Source organism: Argopecten irradians, chromosome 6 (assembly GCF_041381155.1).
Source record: "Argopecten irradians isolate NY chromosome 6, Ai_NY, whole genome shotgun sequence".
NCBI classification, from domain to species: Eukaryota; Metazoa; Mollusca; class Bivalvia; order Pectinida; family Pectinidae; genus Argopecten; species Argopecten irradians.
The window spans coordinates 20229061-20249309 of NC_091139.1; the positions used below are offsets into that span (position 1 = coordinate 20229061).

General features: G+C 33.5%; 2 protein-coding genes across 4 annotated transcripts in view; one reads left to right on the plus strand and one right to left on the minus strand.

Moving 5' to 3' along the window:
• The window catches only part of LOC138325272 (receptor-type tyrosine-protein phosphatase alpha-like), a 32303-nt gene extending 24408 nt beyond the window's left edge, over nucleotides 1–7895 (plus strand). For 2 of the 3 annotated variants that reach the window (XM_069270818.1, XM_069270820.1), the window contains exons 20-29: nucleotides 731–876; nucleotides 1455–1590; nucleotides 2177–2320; nucleotides 3393–3495; nucleotides 3781–3851; nucleotides 4218–4349; nucleotides 4735–4857; nucleotides 5101–5261; nucleotides 5939–6077; nucleotides 6410–7895. In XM_069270818.1, coding sequence (XP_069126919.1) covers nucleotides 731–876; nucleotides 1455–1590; nucleotides 2177–2320; nucleotides 3393–3495; nucleotides 3781–3851; nucleotides 4218–4349; nucleotides 4735–4857; nucleotides 5101–5261; nucleotides 5939–6077; nucleotides 6410–6532 — 1278 coding nt within the window. In that variant the 3' untranslated portion in view covers nucleotides 6533–7895. The remainder of the gene's footprint in view (nucleotides 1–730; nucleotides 877–1454; nucleotides 1591–2176; nucleotides 2321–3392; nucleotides 3496–3780; nucleotides 3852–4217; nucleotides 4350–4734; nucleotides 4858–5100; nucleotides 5262–5938; nucleotides 6078–6409) is intronic. The other variant, XM_069270819.1, reaches the window with a different exon arrangement.
• A 587-nt stretch (nucleotides 7896–8482) lies between these two features.
• Nucleotides 8483–19923, minus strand: LOC138325274 (phospholipid phosphatase 1-like). Its single transcript, XM_069270821.1, has 6 exons — nucleotides 19763–19923; nucleotides 16058–16209; nucleotides 14706–14992; nucleotides 13923–13980; nucleotides 13275–13451; nucleotides 8483–12356 (listed from the first exon to the last, which is right to left on the minus strand). The coding sequence occupies exons 1-6, from the start codon at nucleotides 19821–19823 to the stop codon at nucleotides 12168–12170; spliced, it is 924 nt and encodes a 307-aa protein (XP_069126922.1). The 5' UTR covers nucleotides 19824–19923; the 3' UTR covers nucleotides 8483–12167.
• Nucleotides 19924–20249: the final 326 nt, after the last annotated feature.

The window sequence follows — 20249 nt, forward strand, 5'->3', positions numbered from 1 at the left end:
GATATCATACCTAAATTGGTCCTGGCTGATCCCCTTGGGGCAGGGGGGCAGGGCTAAAAAGGGTCAAATAGGCTAAAACATCAACAATCTTCTTCTAAAATTCTGGAAATGGTAGAATCAAATACTCTTTATAGATGGAAAGTTCTTAAGCTGTTTTATAAAAATTGTGAATAATATGACCCTGGGGTCTCACGTTACACCCTGGGGAGGGGTTAAGTTTACTTTAGTTAATATAGGAAAAACACATTTATGAACATTATTTGCTCAATTTTAATAGGAAATGAGTCAAACTTGATGATGATTATTAGCCTGAGAGATAGCATTTTAACATTCATATCGGTCCTCGCTGACCCCCTGGGGGACCAGAGGGGCGGGACCTGACAGGATCAAAATGACTAAAATTTCTAAAAATTCTTCGTCTAAGTTCACAGGTTTGATGGAAGCAAATACTCTTCATAAACTAAAAAGTCAAATTTATAAAATCACTGACCAACTTCAAGGTCCAGTACATAGTGTTTATATGTGTTTAATTTCTTTCATTATATATTCAAACTCAGGTGACCGTTAAGGCCCATGGGCCTTTTGTTTCTAAAACCAGTGAGCGCCAGTGGATAAAGTTTGAATTACCATAGGCTTTCAACTCATTAGGAATGTTGATATGCAAATACAGAGTGATAAGGTTCAGAATACGTCATCTGATATTAACACCTTGTCATTTTGGTAACCACAGACAAATCAAGTTCGACTTGTTAGCCAATTTCACTACACAAGATGGCCTGACCACGATATTCCTGACGTGTTCGAGCTCGTCATGTTTTGTCGACATATTCAACGTATACAGGCGGTGCGCGAAGATCCACTCACTGTCCACTGCAGGTACAGATAACGGATATATGTTTAATTAAATCTAACTCCAATTGAAAACAGTGCTTAATGTCATAATGTTATTTTCATGCTGCTATTGATATCTACAAGTATTTGTAATTATTCTCTTTGATACTTATTCGCTGTTAGAAATGTTCGTTGATCTCCAACAACATAACGCTATAAAAGTTATCTCCTTGTCACTAATTCCATTGTAGTCGCGGGCAATTAAGTTCGAGGCAATTAGACCGCGAATATGTTACTTAATTCTTACTGAATAATTCTGTATAATTTTGTATATTATGGAGTTATCTGCCCTTACGGGTAGGTATTGATTGTGACGTCATGTGTTTGCGAGCATAAGGTCATATTTTTCGGAGAAAACGACGTGAATTGCGCCCTCGAAATAATGACGTCACAATGGATACTAACTGCAAGGGAGCAACTCTGTAATATGCAAGGATGGAATAGCAACTATACAGTAACTCGAGATAAAATTCGAGAAGTCACTTTTGATCGAGAAGTTCGCGGAAGTAAATCGCACGCGAAAGAATGTTAATTAACAATATTTAATTGTACATTTTCTTCAGTGCTGGAATCGGCCGAACAGGGACTCTGATTGCAGTTTATTCGGTGCTAGAGGTGGGAAAGAACAGAAGGTCCCTGGATATCCTTGACTATGTGAGGACGATGAGGAAAAACAGAATGAATATGGTTCAGAATGTGGTATGAGTTGACTTTGATATACGATTGATCTGAAAGCAATAATTAACAATAATAATTAAACATAATGTGGTTTTATTTTTGAATTTTAGCACTATAGCACTAAACTAAGCAATGAGTCTCGCTAAAACCTTTGCTACATAAGTTTCTATGGAACAGTAATGGAGACGCTAATTATATTATAATCCATTAACTTAACCATGTACAGGAAATCCATTACGTCATCATGGCACATTACTATTAATAACGCCGTAATTGTATGTGATGTGACGTCATGGTTAACCAGCAATATGGTCACTTGAAAAGTAAGCTTCAGAATGCTTCCTTATCGAAAGCTGTGTTGTGAAAAACCAGCAAGAATAGTCTACGTTGCGTGTAGTTAATGGCTATGCTCATTTTGAATAGTTTTTACAAGGTATAAAATACATTAGTGTGGAATGAGGGTAATAGTTGAGAAGTAGGTCGGTGAATCAACAATGAGAAAGCGTGGATGAGAATGGATGCGTTACGTTTTCTTGTTTTTCCTTTGAATAATAGATATACCAAAGCTGTTATGAATGAAAAGCATCAAATAATTTTACTCTCTCAGGACCAGTACAGAGCTATTCATTTAGCCCTCATCGAAGGCTTGAATTTCCCTGATCAAGAGCAAACACGGGATGAATCAAATACATACACGGAAATCGTTTATGACGCTCCTGCCAATCATACGGAACAGAGTAAAGAGTATCAGGTACGGGCGAATACATACAATAATTAATTAAATAGCGACCCAGGAATTAGAATATACTTTTTTAGGTCATCTGACCCGAAGGGTCAGGATGACCTATTGTCATCATGCACCGTCCGTCGTCGTGCGCCGTGCGCCGTGCGCCGTCCGCCGTCCGCCGTCCGCCGTGCGCCGTGTGCCGTGCGTAAACTTTTTATTCAAACGACTTCTTCTCAAGAACCAGAAGGCCCAGGGTACTCATATTTGGCGTGTAGGTTGCTGGGATGGAGAGCTACCAAGTTTGTTCAAATGAATGACCTTGACCTTCATTCAAGGTCACAGGGGTCAAAAAGGCTAAAATTTTTAAACAACTTCTTCTCAAGAACCAGAAGGCCCAGGGTACTGATATTTGCCCTGTGGGATGCTGGGATGAAGGGCTACCAAGTTTGTTCGAATAAATGACCTTGACCTTCATTCAAGGTCACGAGGGTCAAATAGGCTAAAATCCTTTAAACACTTCTTCTTGTGAATAACTAAGAGGCCTAGAGACCTGATATTAGGCCTGTGGCATGCTGGGATGAAGGGCTACCAAGTTTGTTCAAATGAATGACCTTGACCTTCATTCAAGGTCACGAGGGTCAAATAGGCTAAAATCTTTTAAACAGAACTTCTTCTCAAGAACCAGAATGGCCCAGGGTACTGAAACTTCTTTGAATATAAGAGGCCTAGAGACCTGATATTATGGCATGCTGGGATGAAGGGCTACCAAGTTTGTTCAAATAAATGACCTTGACCTTCATTCAAGGTCTCAGGGGTCAAATAGGCTAAAATCTTGAAAGCGTAGGACTTCTGATTCAAGAGCAAACACAAGATGAATCAAATACATACACGGAAATCGTTTATGACGCTCCTTTCATACGGAACAGAGTTACTGATTTTACGGGCGAATACATACTTTTAGCGACCCAGAAAAAGTGGTAATCAATCCACTTTTGAAATCCAAAATATCTTGCTTATGTCTATTATTTAGTTTCTATATATGAAATAGTCGGAATTTTATATTATTGTTTTAGACACTTCAAGCCATATGTTTTAGACACTTCAAGCCATTAGCACATCCAGTGCAAAACATCTGAAATATGATTTTGCGAAGTCTACTGAAAACAGAGGAAAGAACCGCACCATGAAAATTTTACCAGGTACATAAGTCTCGTTCACAAATGTCATTTCTAAATAACAATTATGTCTTACAGTCTATCTCCTTCATTTTAGTACATATTCATATATATTTACACCAACTGCTTTCATATTTTGTTCATGAATCTCAGTTAATGTCTTTGCACTTGTCTTTACTTATAAATAGGCACATCCAAGTATCTAAACATTTTGTCCTTAATATTACTGCTGCATGGTTTCTTACAATGTGTGTCTTTTGTATAGTTCTGTAATATTGGATATTTTACCTCGGTATTTTGCCGTTACAGCTGAGAAATACAGAGCAGCATTAGTCTCGGCAACATATTCGGGGAGTTATATCAACGCCATCAAAGTTCCGGTAAACATTACAACCATATTTTGAACTAGGGTCGCTATTACAAATCCCGTCATGTGATCTATGGCTTCTTTAAGTCAAGTATCTTTATCCTATGGCTTGTCATTGTTGAGTAGATTACCATAAGACCGTTTATTATTCTTCATTCATGTTAATACTTCCTTCTATTTCAAACCTGTCTATACAAATATCACAAGAAATAGAAGAGACGTCTTTATAGTCAGGTGATCTTCATACACAGGTTGAATTGTGTTGATATTGGTCATTTGGTACCATAGAAATGTGATCTTATTAAGCAGATGATCTTTATACAGAGGTGATCGCTTAGGCAGGTTTTACTGTATATATTCATCGTTGTTCTTCTACCAGGGTTTCCTAAAGCATGACAAGTATCTTGTCACACAATTTCCATTGAGCAACACAATGGTTGACTTCTGGAGGCTAGTGGTGGACTACGTCGCTAGAACAATTGTATGTCTCGGAGACTTTGAAGGAGAAAAGGTAGGTGTATACCTTTGGATATCGATTAATTTAGACGATGCATTAGATTTCTAGAAAGTCAAATCAACAAAAAGGATCACGCATATAACTGTATGTTGAAAAACATCAAAATAACACTGCGTAGCATATGACAATCCAATAATGGACATTATTCAATATAATTTTTATAATTGTGTTAGAAATTTATTTGTCAGTGATTACATTTTCATTCACAGTAACTATCATTTTCGCGACGGTGTAGAGAACTTAACATCTATCTTGTGGTCTAATTAGTATTTATACACTTATTCAAAGACGGACATATAGTATGCCTTCCGTGAATGATTTTAATGGGGTAAATTTCTATGAGTGCTATCGTGATTTATGAAGATAACTAATTTAACAGGAAACCCAGTGGTGGCCTGAGAAATCCAACGTAAAATATATGGATATATATGAGGTACGGACGAAGTCTGTGGAGGAATGCTCGCCCGATATAAGCATGTCGCTTCTGACTATAAAAGATAAGGTTAGTGTTGTCGATGTTCTATATCACTTGTATGAAAATCTTTACCTTGCGTTTTGGTTGCTTTTAATATGAACTTTATTACTAACACAAATGCATCTGTACATTATGTTTCATTTTATGCTTGAACAATTCATATAGTTTTGGTATAGAACAAATGCAACTTGATTATCGATGTTGCTAATGAAGTAAATGTTGATTATCTTACCATAATTGTTTTCTAATTGCGTGTGTACTTTTCTTCAGGAAAAGAATAACAAAGTGGAAGTTAAATTGTTCCAACTCAGGAACTGGCCAGAAATGTCCCCCATACCATCTTCTGGTGATGTTTTGTGTACACTCCATGATCGGGTTGGGGAATGGCTTAATACGTCACAAGGGGAGGGGCCAATCGTGGTCACGTGTCGGTACGTATTCTATCTGATGAATAAATCGCTTTAGATTTCATCGGTAGCTTTATTTCTAATATATTATAGTAATATAATGGTTTCCGATGTTTAAATAAGAGTGTGTTAACAATTATATATTACACAAAAGCATCGAAAGAGCCCTACATTCGTCTGAAGCATTATGATAATCGCAGCAGTGTCATATTTAATATCGTTCTGTAAATTTTGTATTATTATTTTCAGAACATTTAATTTTTGTACTTGAAAATTGTTACCTATATTTCTCAGAGTGTACCAAAGGGATCTGTCTCATTTCATAGATATCATAAATCAATTTCATAGATATGTTTCCACTGGGACCCTAATTGGCATAAATATGGGACCGATCATCCATCATGATGGCCGACAGGCAGCCATCGTGTATTTTGATATTTAAAGTTTTAAAAAGCAGAGAAAAGATCCCTCTTTCCATTGTCAGCCCTAGATCATTCTTCGTTGGACGCCAAGATCCCTCTGGGATCTCTTGTACTATACTGTTACCAGTCATTTTCAAGTCATATTAGCTGTATATTTCATTTTCAAGATACATTGTATTACTATTCTAATAGTAAAGCATATTGACCAGGGCCCTTACTGAAGTATCAGTGCTCTAGTAGTATTAAGTTATTAAATATCATGTGATAATTTTGTATCAGGGATGGCGCAGAACGATCTGGTCTATATTGTCTGGTCAGCACCATGTTAGAGAGTGTCGGAGACTCTGAGAAGGACATTGAGCTTTATGCTACCACAAGGCAGCTCCAAATAAGGCGACCAGAGTTTATATCTACGAAGGTAAGCGATTCACTTCACGCATGTACTGCAACATGAAATGTTCCCAGTGATTTTTCCGTCGTTATCTGTTTGGTTTGGACTTTTATTTTAATTTATGGACACGAGCTTACGTGGTTATAAGACCAAAGGGAATATTAAGGGAATTTCCAGAACCTACTGATAAAACTTGTCTAATCAATATCACACTTTTGTCTCTAAAATTGTTTGGGAAGAAATACCATAGGTATTTGGTGTTTCTTTGTTAATAAATGAATTTTGTGTTTAGCTCTTGAATAAATAACTTAACCAACATCTTTTGAGAGTCTATTAATATTAAAGTATCTCTGTTACAGAAGCAGTATATGTACGCCTGGGCCGCAGTAAAGTCTTACCAACAAACACGCAACAACACCACAGACGATGAAGTTTATTATAATACGGCTTATACGCCCTCGATTCCCAGCAAGCAATTTTAGGATGGTTTTCTATAGAGAAATGTTGTGTTAGAGATTTACGAAGTATGCCCATCTTTCTTTCGTGGCTACTTATTTTCACGACTTCATTTTCAATTCACATTGGCGCCGATTATTTTTCTCTCGTATTTAAGTATTCAATGCAAATCCATGTCAATAATGTTTTGCAGTTCATATCAATTCGAGGAAATAAAAATTGAAATTTACATGAAATTTTACTTCAAATAGCACGCATTTATATGGGATCAATCCAAAACATGGAAGGACCGTACTATGATATTAAAATAGACACTTGATAATTTCTTATTTTGAATTGTCAAGTAGTCACCAAGAAGTTGATTGATAACAAATATTGTGTTATCGCGCATTGTTTATAAACGTGTCTCCATGAGTTCTGGACTGACGGATGGATATTCTTGGCGTTCTGCTGCTGAAGCAAGAATGTTTATCGGATAAAACATAACGAACAACATGCGCGCATAAGAAACAAATGTTTATATAAAGAAAGACAAATATACCGGAGTGGTACCGCCAGATTCTTCTCTGTACAGAAATCGTACATCTGTTGTCATGATCAGAGTTCCATAAAAATATTTGAATTTAAATCGAACATGTAAATATATATACATGTACTTAGCTATAATTTTACTGAAACTTGAAATTATAATTATGGTTAAATATTTTTCAAGAGAACCGTAGCAAGTCATTTATATGTTCCCGTAAGACGTACAAATATTCAATTAATACATTGCTAATTATAATTTGAAGCCAATGTTATAGTTTAATTTTCTGTTTGTCTTTCCTGATAATGTCCGTGTTCCTGTTATCGCTACTCGATATCATTGAGGTTGTTACCTCATCAGAGTTTGACCAAGATTATAATGTCTATGATGTAGATGAGGAGGAAAACATATGCGGTTCGAGAATTTCACGATTTTTACTACTTTTTCATGAATTAAAACGCAACCTCGAAATTTGAATGCCATACTATCCATACATTAATTTTTACTTGGCGGTCTTCTCGAGAAATTTTGGGAGATAAAAATAATTCATGAATACACTATAATTGTGTATTGCGCGATAGTGCAATATAATACTTTGTCAAGCAGTCGATGTTTTAGTGAATATTTTATTACAATATGTCATTTGTATGATATGATTCATGTTCCATAATTTTGTTTTGCATAACACTTTATTTTGTTTCATAGGTAACTTAATATTTAGATAAACAATGGACAACCTGTACTCAGGTTTCGTTACGTTATCGCTCCATTACTTATCAAACTGATTGAATCAATGTGTCAAAAGTTTACATATCTCTTGTCAAATTATTTTTCTCCAATAAAATTTACATTACCTGTATTGACATATTTCGTTGCGATTATTATAAAATACAATGTATGTCCTAATGTTATGCGACTGCGAAATGCTTCATTGTGATTATCTCTGTTCAGCATCTTTTGTACTGTTTACCTTCACGGACATTTATTAAGATATGAAAAATGTTTTTTTTTGGTTTTTTTTTTATAATTTGTGTGTTCAGCTGTCCTTAAGTCTGATATAACATATAGAATTTATTTCGTTATGTAGTCATTAATGAATCGAGATAAATATGGAATATGGATATTTAAACTATAATGAACACCATTCCTCTTCCGAAAGTTCTTCGAAAAGGTTCCATCTGGACCTTGAATGATCGTTTCAGAGGTAAGTACAAATTGTACATGTAGTTAATGTAAGTAATCTTATCCACCTAATTGTTGTGGCAATGTGTGATCAATTACAGTCGTTAAAACAGGTATTTCGTCAGAATACAGAAAGATATGCAAAGACCTCATCTGTATTACGTTTATGAGTCCGCATAAGATATTTGTGGATTTGCTCCATTTCGATCCAATTTTTACAAAGTCTATTATATTGTTTTTAGGTTGTATACACAATGGACAATGAAACTTGTGTTCTTATGTATTTATTAAATGATCCAATTTGTACAGGGTATATTTCATAACTTAACAGATGATCCCTCCTAATTTAACATTGTGGAATGGACATTTATGTATATTGCTGTAACAATAGATACATTGTATATTATATAAATGGTCCGTAAACATGTAGGAATTCAACTTAGTGATATGCTCTCATATGAATATAAACATTATATAAAATTCCATTGTCTCTACTGTAAATACAATACTGATATCATCATATTCGGTGTATCAGGATTAACATAAGCACGTACACGCCATCAAGTATAGTTATTGTAGAATCAAAAATATGAGCAAAAACGTAACAAAAAAATTGTGTCTTCATAAAAACAGTGGTCACAACATAGCAAAGAATTCTGAATTGATATTTGTGCAAATTTGAGCAATAACAAATCACTAACAAATTAACCTGAATCTAAATACGTGTAACAAAAGCATTGCAACTTAAAATGTATAAAAATACATACTAATGTGTAGATAACGTTGTAAACGTAACAATTATCATTACCAGAATTACAGTATTTAAAAAATCTGACGTTCACGAAACAGTTGAAATTTGTTTAATGCTCAACGGAAGTAATACATTCATGATTGCCATCATCTGGTAAAACTGATACGGAGGTCGTGTTTTGGACAGATTTTGCCCTAATGTCAGAAAAATGACAGTGGCAGAAGGATACAGTTTTCACCATAGCATTAAATTTCAATCTTTTGAAACCAAATGATCAAAAGGAGTGATATAAAATGATAACCGATATGAGCGGTTATAAATGAAAACCAAAATGATAATTAAACAACCCTGTAGACAAACACATGGTTTTAGCACTTTTGATAACAATATAAGTAATATAGACCCGCACTTATAGTCTGCAATAACAGTTGTATCTTGGATCAGAATGAACAACGCATCTTTAAAAACGGTGGGAATAAGATTGCATTTTATTTTTGATCTGTATCAAATAGGACAACCTTCATACTGGGGATATACATTGTCAGAATGTTTTACAAAAAGGAAATAAAATGAATATTTTTTTCGAATTCCATTGAAAAACCTATCGAACAATAGAACATTATCATTTCAGGCAGAAAAAACTGTCAAGTGGCAAAATCTAGCTCTCATACGAATAGTTTAATACTTCAAAAATTGAATATAGCCAAACACTTCGAAAATAATCTAACAATGGCAGGCATGCATACAATAAGACAGGTATACTAGATAACAACAATGTACATGTACACGACTTTTTTCTCAAATAATATGAAAGGCCAATCACATAATACATCAGAGATATTTAGAAAGGTCTACTTTGTAATTAATCTTTTTTGAAGAAAAAAAACCCTACCTTTTTACTCAAAAAAATTGTGGTATATTCTTCATAATCTTTATGATACACATATTGACTTTTGTTTCATTTTGAAATATTCACAGCTAATACCATCTGATGAACAAATGTCACATCACAACATTACAAGGTATATCCTACGTTAAAAATATTTTCTTTCTAATATATAATCTTGTCTCTCATAATTAGTAAAATACAACACTTAAAAGGGATTTCTTCACAAATATTAAATAAATATGGTAATTGAACATAAGTTAATTAGTATTTATTAACACCGAAATAGCTAGTAAATGCAATACACTGTAAGGCAACTAATTTTTGTCCAGGCATACATTAGTTAGGCCAGTAATAAATTCATAGCACTGTAAGATGATTGTGATCCCATTTAAGGAAATATGATTTAATTCTTCAATTATCTGACAAATGAAAGACAGATCAATAAAGAAGTTATATTCATCAAATCATTACATACTATGTGTGGTACATGTTTTTGTATCAGTTAATTTCTCAGGCATGATATATACCACGAAATATTCCGCATATAAGTAAAAATGCAGAAACAAACATAACTATTCCCATGTGTTGTTAAAAAGATTTAATTTTGAGAAAAATGATTTTTTTTTCGTGTCAATATTTATTCTTGTGTCAAGAAATGTTGGATAACAGTACTATTATGAATTCCATTTTCATTCATAATCAGTTACCAGGTAATAAATATACTCATGTTGATTGTGTTTTGTGACAAGTAAATATTGGAATGGTGCTGGGAATGTTTTAATTAAATAATATTAAATTCAATTATATATTATATACATAAATATCTACATAGAATAAGAATAATATAAAACGGATGTATTGTACATATATGATTTGATCAGATAAACACACACTTAGCAACATCTAACAAGACATAAATTAACGAATTTCATTTTATATTTATATAGATTATAATATATTTACAAAATATCACAAATATTGCACCAAAATACCTCTTAAAAGAAAATGTTACAATATTTAAGTTTTACAATAAATTATATTGTAGCATTCACTTCATTGCAAGAAAATTTATTCCCTTGAGGAAATTATAGATGCATGCATTACATATATAATCACTATTTCTTCCTAACTTGAGCAGGCGTTATCATGGTTACAAATAAAATTATAAATTCATTCTATAAAATATAGAATTATCTATAATAGGTGATGAAATTGAAATCATCTGAGTGTGGATATACTTTGTAGTGTGTATTTCACCATGTGTAAGTTATTTGTGGCAAAATGGTGAAATATGTACATGTGGTATCTGGTAGACATTATCAAACACTGTTGTCTGGCAATCGTTCTGATCTGTCATAGTTACTTCCCTTCATTCAATCTATCGGTATTGATGGAGTGAAACGGGAGATGTTTTCTTCTTCACTCCATCGGTACTGACAGTGTAAACGACAGGAAATAGCCCTGATAGATCAGAGTGTCTGGCAATATAACAAGATATTGCTACTGGCGAGAAACAAACGATCCCTGGTGAACATGTTATCATCCTTAAAAGAAGATAAGCTACTGTTGTGTGATTATTTTAAGACAATTAAAAGTACTCACCCAAGGACTTGTCAGCTTTTGGAGGTCAGGAAGAGCACAAGTAAAATACATATTGAGATACTACCAGTCTGTGGACATTGACTACATGCATAGCAGATGCAGAGCATTGATATTTTTAACTTGATGACGAGGGCTAGGGATATATATAGATTTAAAAATATATTACATGTACCTTTGTGCACTGTGCTGCAAAAATCTAATTGATAAAATGTACAAGTACAAAGTCTTATCACATTAACACGTTTCAGAACAGAAGAACATATCAAATAACATGAGCACTGGTATTGTATGAGGATAATTCAATTAAAATGATGAATGTTTCTGAAATATAATCATAACAAATAATAATGTACAGCTGATTATTTTTAAATTATTTCAAGAAGTTTGCAGACTGCTAAATTAAAAATTATTCAAATACACAAAATGATTGGGATCTTATAAAGCACATCTATCTAAACAAGGTATCAGATCATTCAAATCATTAGAAAATGATAATTCAATTGCTTGGTACAAAAAGATTCTTATTATGAAGATTAATATTCAAAAGAAATTTTAAACAGAACGCTGGTTACATTTTGTTCTTTAAAATACAGTTACTAACTTAGTGTATCTATCATTATTTCATGATGAATAAAAAACAATTTATAGATACCAAGCATAGCTGGATGATTAAGGCATACAGTGTATATTGGATGATCATGAGCGAATCCGCTACGATACAGATATAATGTGTTGCGAACTGTTGTTGGATGTTGTAGATTCTGACGAAGTTTGCATACTAAGACGATCATCTTGACGAGCACCTGATTTAAAGAGTGGTAGGTCAGTATCAGGTCGCACACTCGGGTTGGCTGGTTTACAGCATGATGTGTCGGTAAATAAGTCACTTACACAAAACACCTGGTGAAAAAAGATTCAATTAACGGGATATAACTTTTATTACAATTACAATATATTAGATAAGAAAATCGGAAATCAAAACATTTTAATTCATGGCTTATCAAGAAAGAATTTACATGAATTTAAGTTGTTTTTGTTGGTTTTTTCACCATTTCAAAGATGGGAGCAGTACATTTAGGATGGTCCTGGTAATTAGACATACTGCCCTCACTGTATCATTATTGAATAATGGTGTTGAGGTTTTAGACCCTGTTTAACTAGTGATATTGTGTATGCCTATATCACTTCTTAGATGTACTTGAACATAACTTAGTTGATATAACCTGTGTATGCATCTGTCCTAACCTTAGAAATTACTGTTGACACATTGATGGTTGCGTTGCTTGTAAATTTAGGCAAATATGCAAAAAATTGTACATTTCAGTGCTGCAAGTCCACAGGGTTCAGTTCATACTTCTGTCACCAAATAACCATGCCATTATGTTTACTAGTGTTTATAGCATGTGGTGAGAGCGATGGTTTGACCAAATTCGACTTTTTTTCGAAGCACACACATCAAATCCTTTTTTTTCTTGGATTAAAATGTATATCTTCTCTATACTTTATACATTTTGTTTTTCTTGATAATAAACCCCATTTGGATCTGTCACTACACTATGTACATAAACTTTGACATGATTAATCATTAAAGGTACAACGTAGATAGGGTTAACGTTATTGTGTAATTTGCACATCTTTTCTGATGTCTCCCTCAACACCTGATCACTTTCAACTTTAGTTGTGAATTAGTGATTATGAGAAGGATTGTATTATGGTATATGAATTCTATAAGACTTGCTATTAAAAGACCTAAAAGTATACTTTCATAATGGTTTATTAATAAAGAAATGAGATCGGTGAATTTTCAGTAGGACTCACCACAAGGCAACACACAAATATTCCCAGCAAAGCTCCACCTAGAACATCGCTCCAATGATGCATGTAATCAGAGATGCGTGACAAAGACGTGTAGTAGGCCATGTAGAACAAAATAACTTGGATGAATGGACGCAGTAGCCAGCACTTCCGCCATTTAAATCTCACTTGTAAGTAAATCTGTAACGTATATGTACATGTTTTACCATTCATTTTTGTCTAAAAAAAATATTTTCATTTACAGTAAAAATGAAAAAAAAAACAACACATGTATAACCAGGGCATCCAGTAGACCCTTGAGAGTATGTTTTTGACTCCCCAAAAAACAGATTTGACTCTTGAGGTTGAAGCAAGTGTCTATTTGTCATGTGTTTTGCCTCTCAGTATTTAAAAAAAGTAATTTGACCCCTGAATCTGCTAAAAATCAGTGGTCAACTGGATGCCCTGTATAACAATTTTTCTGCAGTAATTAATTTCTCTATTAGCATCAGCTCCAATTTCTGATGCCCAACACATTTACTATTACATTGAAATGATGATTAACATAGATGGTTATGAAAGGTTGTGTATTATTCTATAACATTAACTGTAAAGCAACAAATCATTTTTGATTTTTGTACACCAGTAGAAAAGCTATCCAATGTACCTTACCATGATATACACGAAGCAGTACATGGTAATCGATGTATGTCCCGATGGAAATGAAAGTCTGGAATAAATATTCTAGTGTTAAATTGTGAGAGCATGTCAAGTCCTCAAAGAGAGAAATCAGGCAGTTCTCTTTTGAAATACAGTGAAATACCTAATATGGTGTTCTATACTTTTTAGAATGTAATAATTTTTTCTAACTTTGTTTCTAACTTAATTAACTTGTAATGAAAATATAATGACAATGTTAATTTAACATACATGTATATCATAAATTACATATATGTATAATTACATTTATTATTATTTAGTTTCCATAAAAAAGCAATTTCAAAACCCTGAGTTACATCTGTCATCCTGTTATGTACATAGATTTCTTATGTATTAACAAGTTACAATATGTTTAATGAAACATAATAGCATTTAACAATCGGAGAAATTTGTCATCTATATGAACAAATAATATTGGAATGATCATTTCTGTTACATCTGTCACCTTTTGTTTGTACATAGATTTCTTATGCATTAACAAGTTACAATATATTTAATGAAACACAATAGCATTCAACCATCGGAGAAATTTGTCATCTATATGAACAAATAATATTGGAATGATCATTTCTGTTACATCTGTCACCTTTTGTTTGTTCATAGATTTCTTAGGAATTAACAAATTACAATATATTTAATGAATCACAATGGCATTCAGCAACCAATTTTAAAATTTGTCATCTATATGAACTCATAATACTAGAATAATAATTTGCATTGTGTGTACATGCATACCTAGCTTCCTGGATGGCTGCCTGGTCAGTGCCAGTACACATTGATGTCTCAATATATCCTGTCATAGCGGAACAGTTTTTAATGTCGGGTTTACACACGGTCAGAAAATGTGGCCGAAGTCTTCCTAGACTGTATTTCGCGATGTCTGTGGTCAGTTGGGTTACTGCCGCTCCAAATAGAAATGTTCCCAGACATCTATAGAGGACTTGTATGTATCTTTTCTGCACCGCACCACAATGGCAACTCCTTTTAAACACGGACATCCGAAGGCCCTCTATTATTATCATCTGTCAACGAAATTAAAAAATATTGAAAACAAGGGATAAAGATCCCAAAAAGATTTTGACATCCAGATTGAATAATTTATATCTATGCAATCAAAGACTTTAATTAAAGGGACAATTCAGTAAGGCTAATTATGTTACATAACCACATAGCAAAATATGACATAAATGTTTTGTACTACATTTCTTATGAAACTTATAACAAGAAATATTGACAAATTTCACTATATTGTTAAGTATTTTGATTGATAACGTTGAAATTTCAAATCTCTGTTCAATATGATTAAGCAGGTACAATATGTACGCTGTTCCTATACCAGAGCCAAAGTCACACTCGTTAAATAAATGCCATACATATAACCACTTAGGAGTTGATGAAATTATTTTAGATAAGAACATGCATTTAAGAAGGTAAACACACTATATCGTCTCCTATATACAGTAAGACCGATTTAAGTAGTTCTAGACACGAAAAATCCTTACTACAGAGGCAAAGGCCAGGGTTCAGCATACAAGACATTCAACCACTATATATAATGGCAGACAGTAAGCGAGTTTGAACATTTCACATACATTTTATATTTACTACAGCGATTTTTTTCTGGCATATTTTAAATTAATTTAATTTCCTTTCCCTTTTTCCAAAAAAACCCCAACACATATGATAAAATAACATGGTAATCCAAATGTTATATATTTTATATACAAAGTAGCTATAATCAATTTGAATTCTTAAAGTAACAAGATGTCCCAACATCAGAATTTCATTCCTCTAGCTGCAATCATTTAAAAAAATCTAAAGAGAGAAAATCTTTATTTCATATCTTCAACACATATACTTTTACCACCTACTAGCTAGTTACCAGGTATTTTCCCAACGTTTTACTAATTTTGTCTTATTCATTATATAATTTCATACATTATGAATATGTCACTTCAATAATCCTGCAGTGTTTCTGTTATATATTTTTAAGATTTTATATTTTTAGTATGCCTCAATCAGTATAATGCCATTAATATCACTAAATTTATGACAATATCATTCCAAATGTGAAATAGTAAACTTACGCTAATGATAGGGATTCCAAGTGCCGCGACGGAGGCGTCCCAGGTCGGAATGGTGTCCGGCTTGTGTGGGTGCATAAGACTCTCATCGTCACAGTAGAACCCGCGGTGGAATGGCTCCACACCAAGTTTAAGAATCAGGATGGGCACAGAAACTACAATTATAATGCTAATAATGTAATCCCACATCAAATACAACTTTCAATATGTTGCTTTCTCCTTTGAGTATTCATAAATGCATGACCTTATATATGGACTGCATATGTTTACTAGTAAGAATTCCAGGTAAATGCTATACATGTAAATGCATGCACAGGTACGTACAATATGTACATCAGTGGCGTAGCGCCCGTGCATGCTTGCATGCTCAAGCATGCAAAAAATAATCTGACTTACATTTTTGTACAGTCAGAAAAAACCCACAACATTTGAATACACGTAACGCTGCCGAATATAAATTACGTATAAATACATATGATATGTCCAACTGTATGCCTAACATAACTTTGTGCACATTTGACAGACTTGAAGATTGGCCATTCTGGAAATTTATTAGATTAGTCTATATATATCCGGTTACCACGTGCATTTAGTTGTTAAATTTGATTGTTTGAATCTTGTCGAAGACAATATTAGACTTCTTCACCAAATTCCCTCAAGCAAATGTGGATTTTGAATCGGGAAACACTAACGAATACCAAAATAAACAACATCGCATGAAAAGTAAGAAATATTCTTATAACATATAACTATATTAAAATGATAGCAAATCAACTGAAATAGCAATTACAACATGTTCTTGGCCAAAGTGAATTATTCAATTTTAGTTCACTTCCCGCCCCGTTAAAACGCGTGTTAATCCATGATTTTCGGTGTCTTCTCACGAAATAGTTGACTTTTATTTTTGTAGAATATGAACAGATTGTTGATTTAGAAAATAATTTTTGTTATTGTAATTGTTAGAAATAGAACAGAATATGTAGAAAAATAGTTCATAAATACTATGTTTAATTTTTTTATTACGCAATTACGTAAACTTAATTTCAATTTTGTATCAAATATTCGCCATAAGTTTTTCATCAGTTGAAATAAAACAAAATTCTCCCATTGCTTTCTATTTTAATTTTTACAGACACAAATCCGTTGTTTTTTGTTCGAGCCCTTGTCAGGGGAGTCTAGTATAGTACGACTATATGTATATAAAAAAATCACCAATGTTCTAATTTTGTGTATAGTTTTGCATGGTTATCAACTAAATATCGTGACCTCCATTTAACCATTGGTATATACGTTAAAAGTTACCATAGAAGTAAAATGGTTACTACATTGTAACAATGTCCCGTCAGCTTCTGGGGGGGCTTCGCCCCCCATACCCCCTACCGGGGCTTCTCCCCTGGACCCTGAGCAGGAGGCTGTCGCCCCCTGCACCCCCAGGCATGCAGACCTATCCATACCTAGCTACGCCACTGTACATGTATATAAATTAATGCCCAAGAAACAGCAAACTAGTTTGATACTGTACAAATCAAATAGAATATATATGTATAAATTGAACATGTTTCATTCACAATGCCTGAATTTAATATCTTAAAGTTTCAAAAAGCGTATATTGGTAAGACTTATGCTAACAAATACAATGTAACAGAATGGGATACCTATATTTTTCTGATTATGACAAGTTAGTAACTTTCTTTTACTAAGAATCTAATATTTTAAATAGACAAATATATGGTTACAGTGTATATATAATACACCTATATATACATGTATGTAATAATATGAACATAATATAGTAAAGCACACTTTTATGAATGGAATATATATGTGTACAGTATATATATGAATTAAAGCTCTATGTATATATACAGGTATATGAAGTCATAAGTAATGCCTAAAGCATAACAGCACACAAACATCCATATATACACTCGTTATGGCTGAGTAAACATACTAGGATCATCAACAGGTGAAATAGATACACGGTCGTATAAACCGGTACCTTTCTGATTAGGTATCTGGCTTAAGGTCTGCACCTTCGACCCCAATGGTGCCAAGTGATTGATCATGTACGTATACAGTGAAGGTAAAATATTCAACATAAAGCTGTCTACCCCTTTAATTAGCACACTATTCACAATATTAATCACAATTACAAACAGTCATATTATACACATTATTTTTAAATCAATTACTTGTGTATGTGGAACATCTGTATATTCTGGGAGGGGTTTGTTGCTGGTTTGACCCTATAGTTCTAAAGAGAATCTATATAAAAAGAGGAGATAGCTTATTGCTTAGAGGTTTTTTTAAATTGTCGGAGAGTTGGGGTATTATAATGACTACAAATTAGATTAAAGTAAAATAGTACAGGTTTTAACAAATCACGTGCACACTGATTGTAAATACACTGTGAAATAAATTGACAGTAATTAAACAATAAATTAAAAGATTACCAGGTAATTTATCATCAAATTCAATCTTTATCTACCATATATGTACTTTATATATACCAGGTAATGATAACACAACAGGTACATGTTTTGTGTATATAGCAGATATAAATGTAATTCACAGTACAATGGGACCAGGGTGTGTATCAATGCCATTCTAATCTCAAATGAAATGTACAAATAATGTGTCAGTGTAGGCCAATGTGTGCTGTATTTGATTTACAGACCACATGTTGACCATTTCTGGATTGTCCAGTTTTACCTGGAGGGCTTTGGGTTAGGTGTCTGTTAATCCATGTATGACCACTCGTGTACATTATACCTTCCTTGTTTGTAAGTCAAAACTTCAAGCATTGTTAGCTTTATGTATTATTCCAATGCATTTTGTTTGATATTTATGCAAAAAAAATTATTGTCAATTACTTAATTACATACATACATGTGTTAGTACATATATACAAATCCAGAGAACTATCTAAGAAGGTTTCCATGAGTGTAAAGATTGAGTAAAATAGTGAAAATACATGATTTTTAGAGTTTCCTGAAGCCCCCACAAATTCTGGATATATCACTAAATGGATATGTATTTACATATGGAGTGTCTGTTTATTTTTGGCACAAAAATGGATAATTCTGTATTTTAAAACTAGACAAAAATATATTAAACGAATTGAAAATGACTCGAGCAGAATAATAACTATAATCCCTATTGAGATTCCTCCTCTAGACTCTTTTATATTCGGACGTCTGATAGATGTCTCGTCCGAATATAAAAGAGTCTAGAGGAGGAATCTCAATAGGGATTATAATAACTAGGCCTATATTTTTTGTTGAACTACATGTAATTAGCAATGTGACGATGCACGTTTCTTACACAGAATGTTAACACACACACATATATATATATATATATACATATATATTATGAACATGTACATCTGTACTAGATAAATTTCACACACATCATGCAGGATACAAGTTAACAGTTGACGGTGATAGACAGAGCGTGCACCTAATCGTTCTTAAGCTAACAATACTTTTACCACCCGGATCAAGGAGACTTCCGCTGTCATGATTTCTACATACTATCCTTTACGGGATTTATATAGGCACCTGATATATAGCCTTATGCATATTACAGGCACATACAGTGTAAGTTATACGGTGCGGTGCTTGGCATTAGGGGTAAGTTGACAAAACGTGAAACACAACAACTTTGAAACCAAAATAATATCAACTTAACGCTAGTGATACGAACCTGATGCCAAACAAGAAAGATCTATAAAGATCCTGAGAACCGCAGAGCCATCCATCTGCATGGTAAACTCATAATAATGTGACCATGTGTATATATTGTACACAGGTGTAACCCTGTAACAAATCGCCCACGGCTTTATTTAACCGGAAGTAAATACTCCAATGTTGTCGCCGTTCGATGTTTTCTCGACTTATCCACTTGTGATGATAATCGGAATGCCTCTAGCTTTTCCCACAGATTTACTGTTCAAACCCCGATTCTGTTTGGGGTTCCGCAATGATAGAAACAACATAGTGAAACATTTAACGCATATTTTATTAGCAAGTATAAAACACGATATAATTCTCGAGACAGAAACCCCTAGACATAGAGGCTACCGGAAGGACATACAGTACATAACGCAACGTTCACACCTGCCAGGTCAGCCATTGGCTTCGCCTGTGTATAGAGATTACACGCACACACGGACACATATTACAATTAGAAC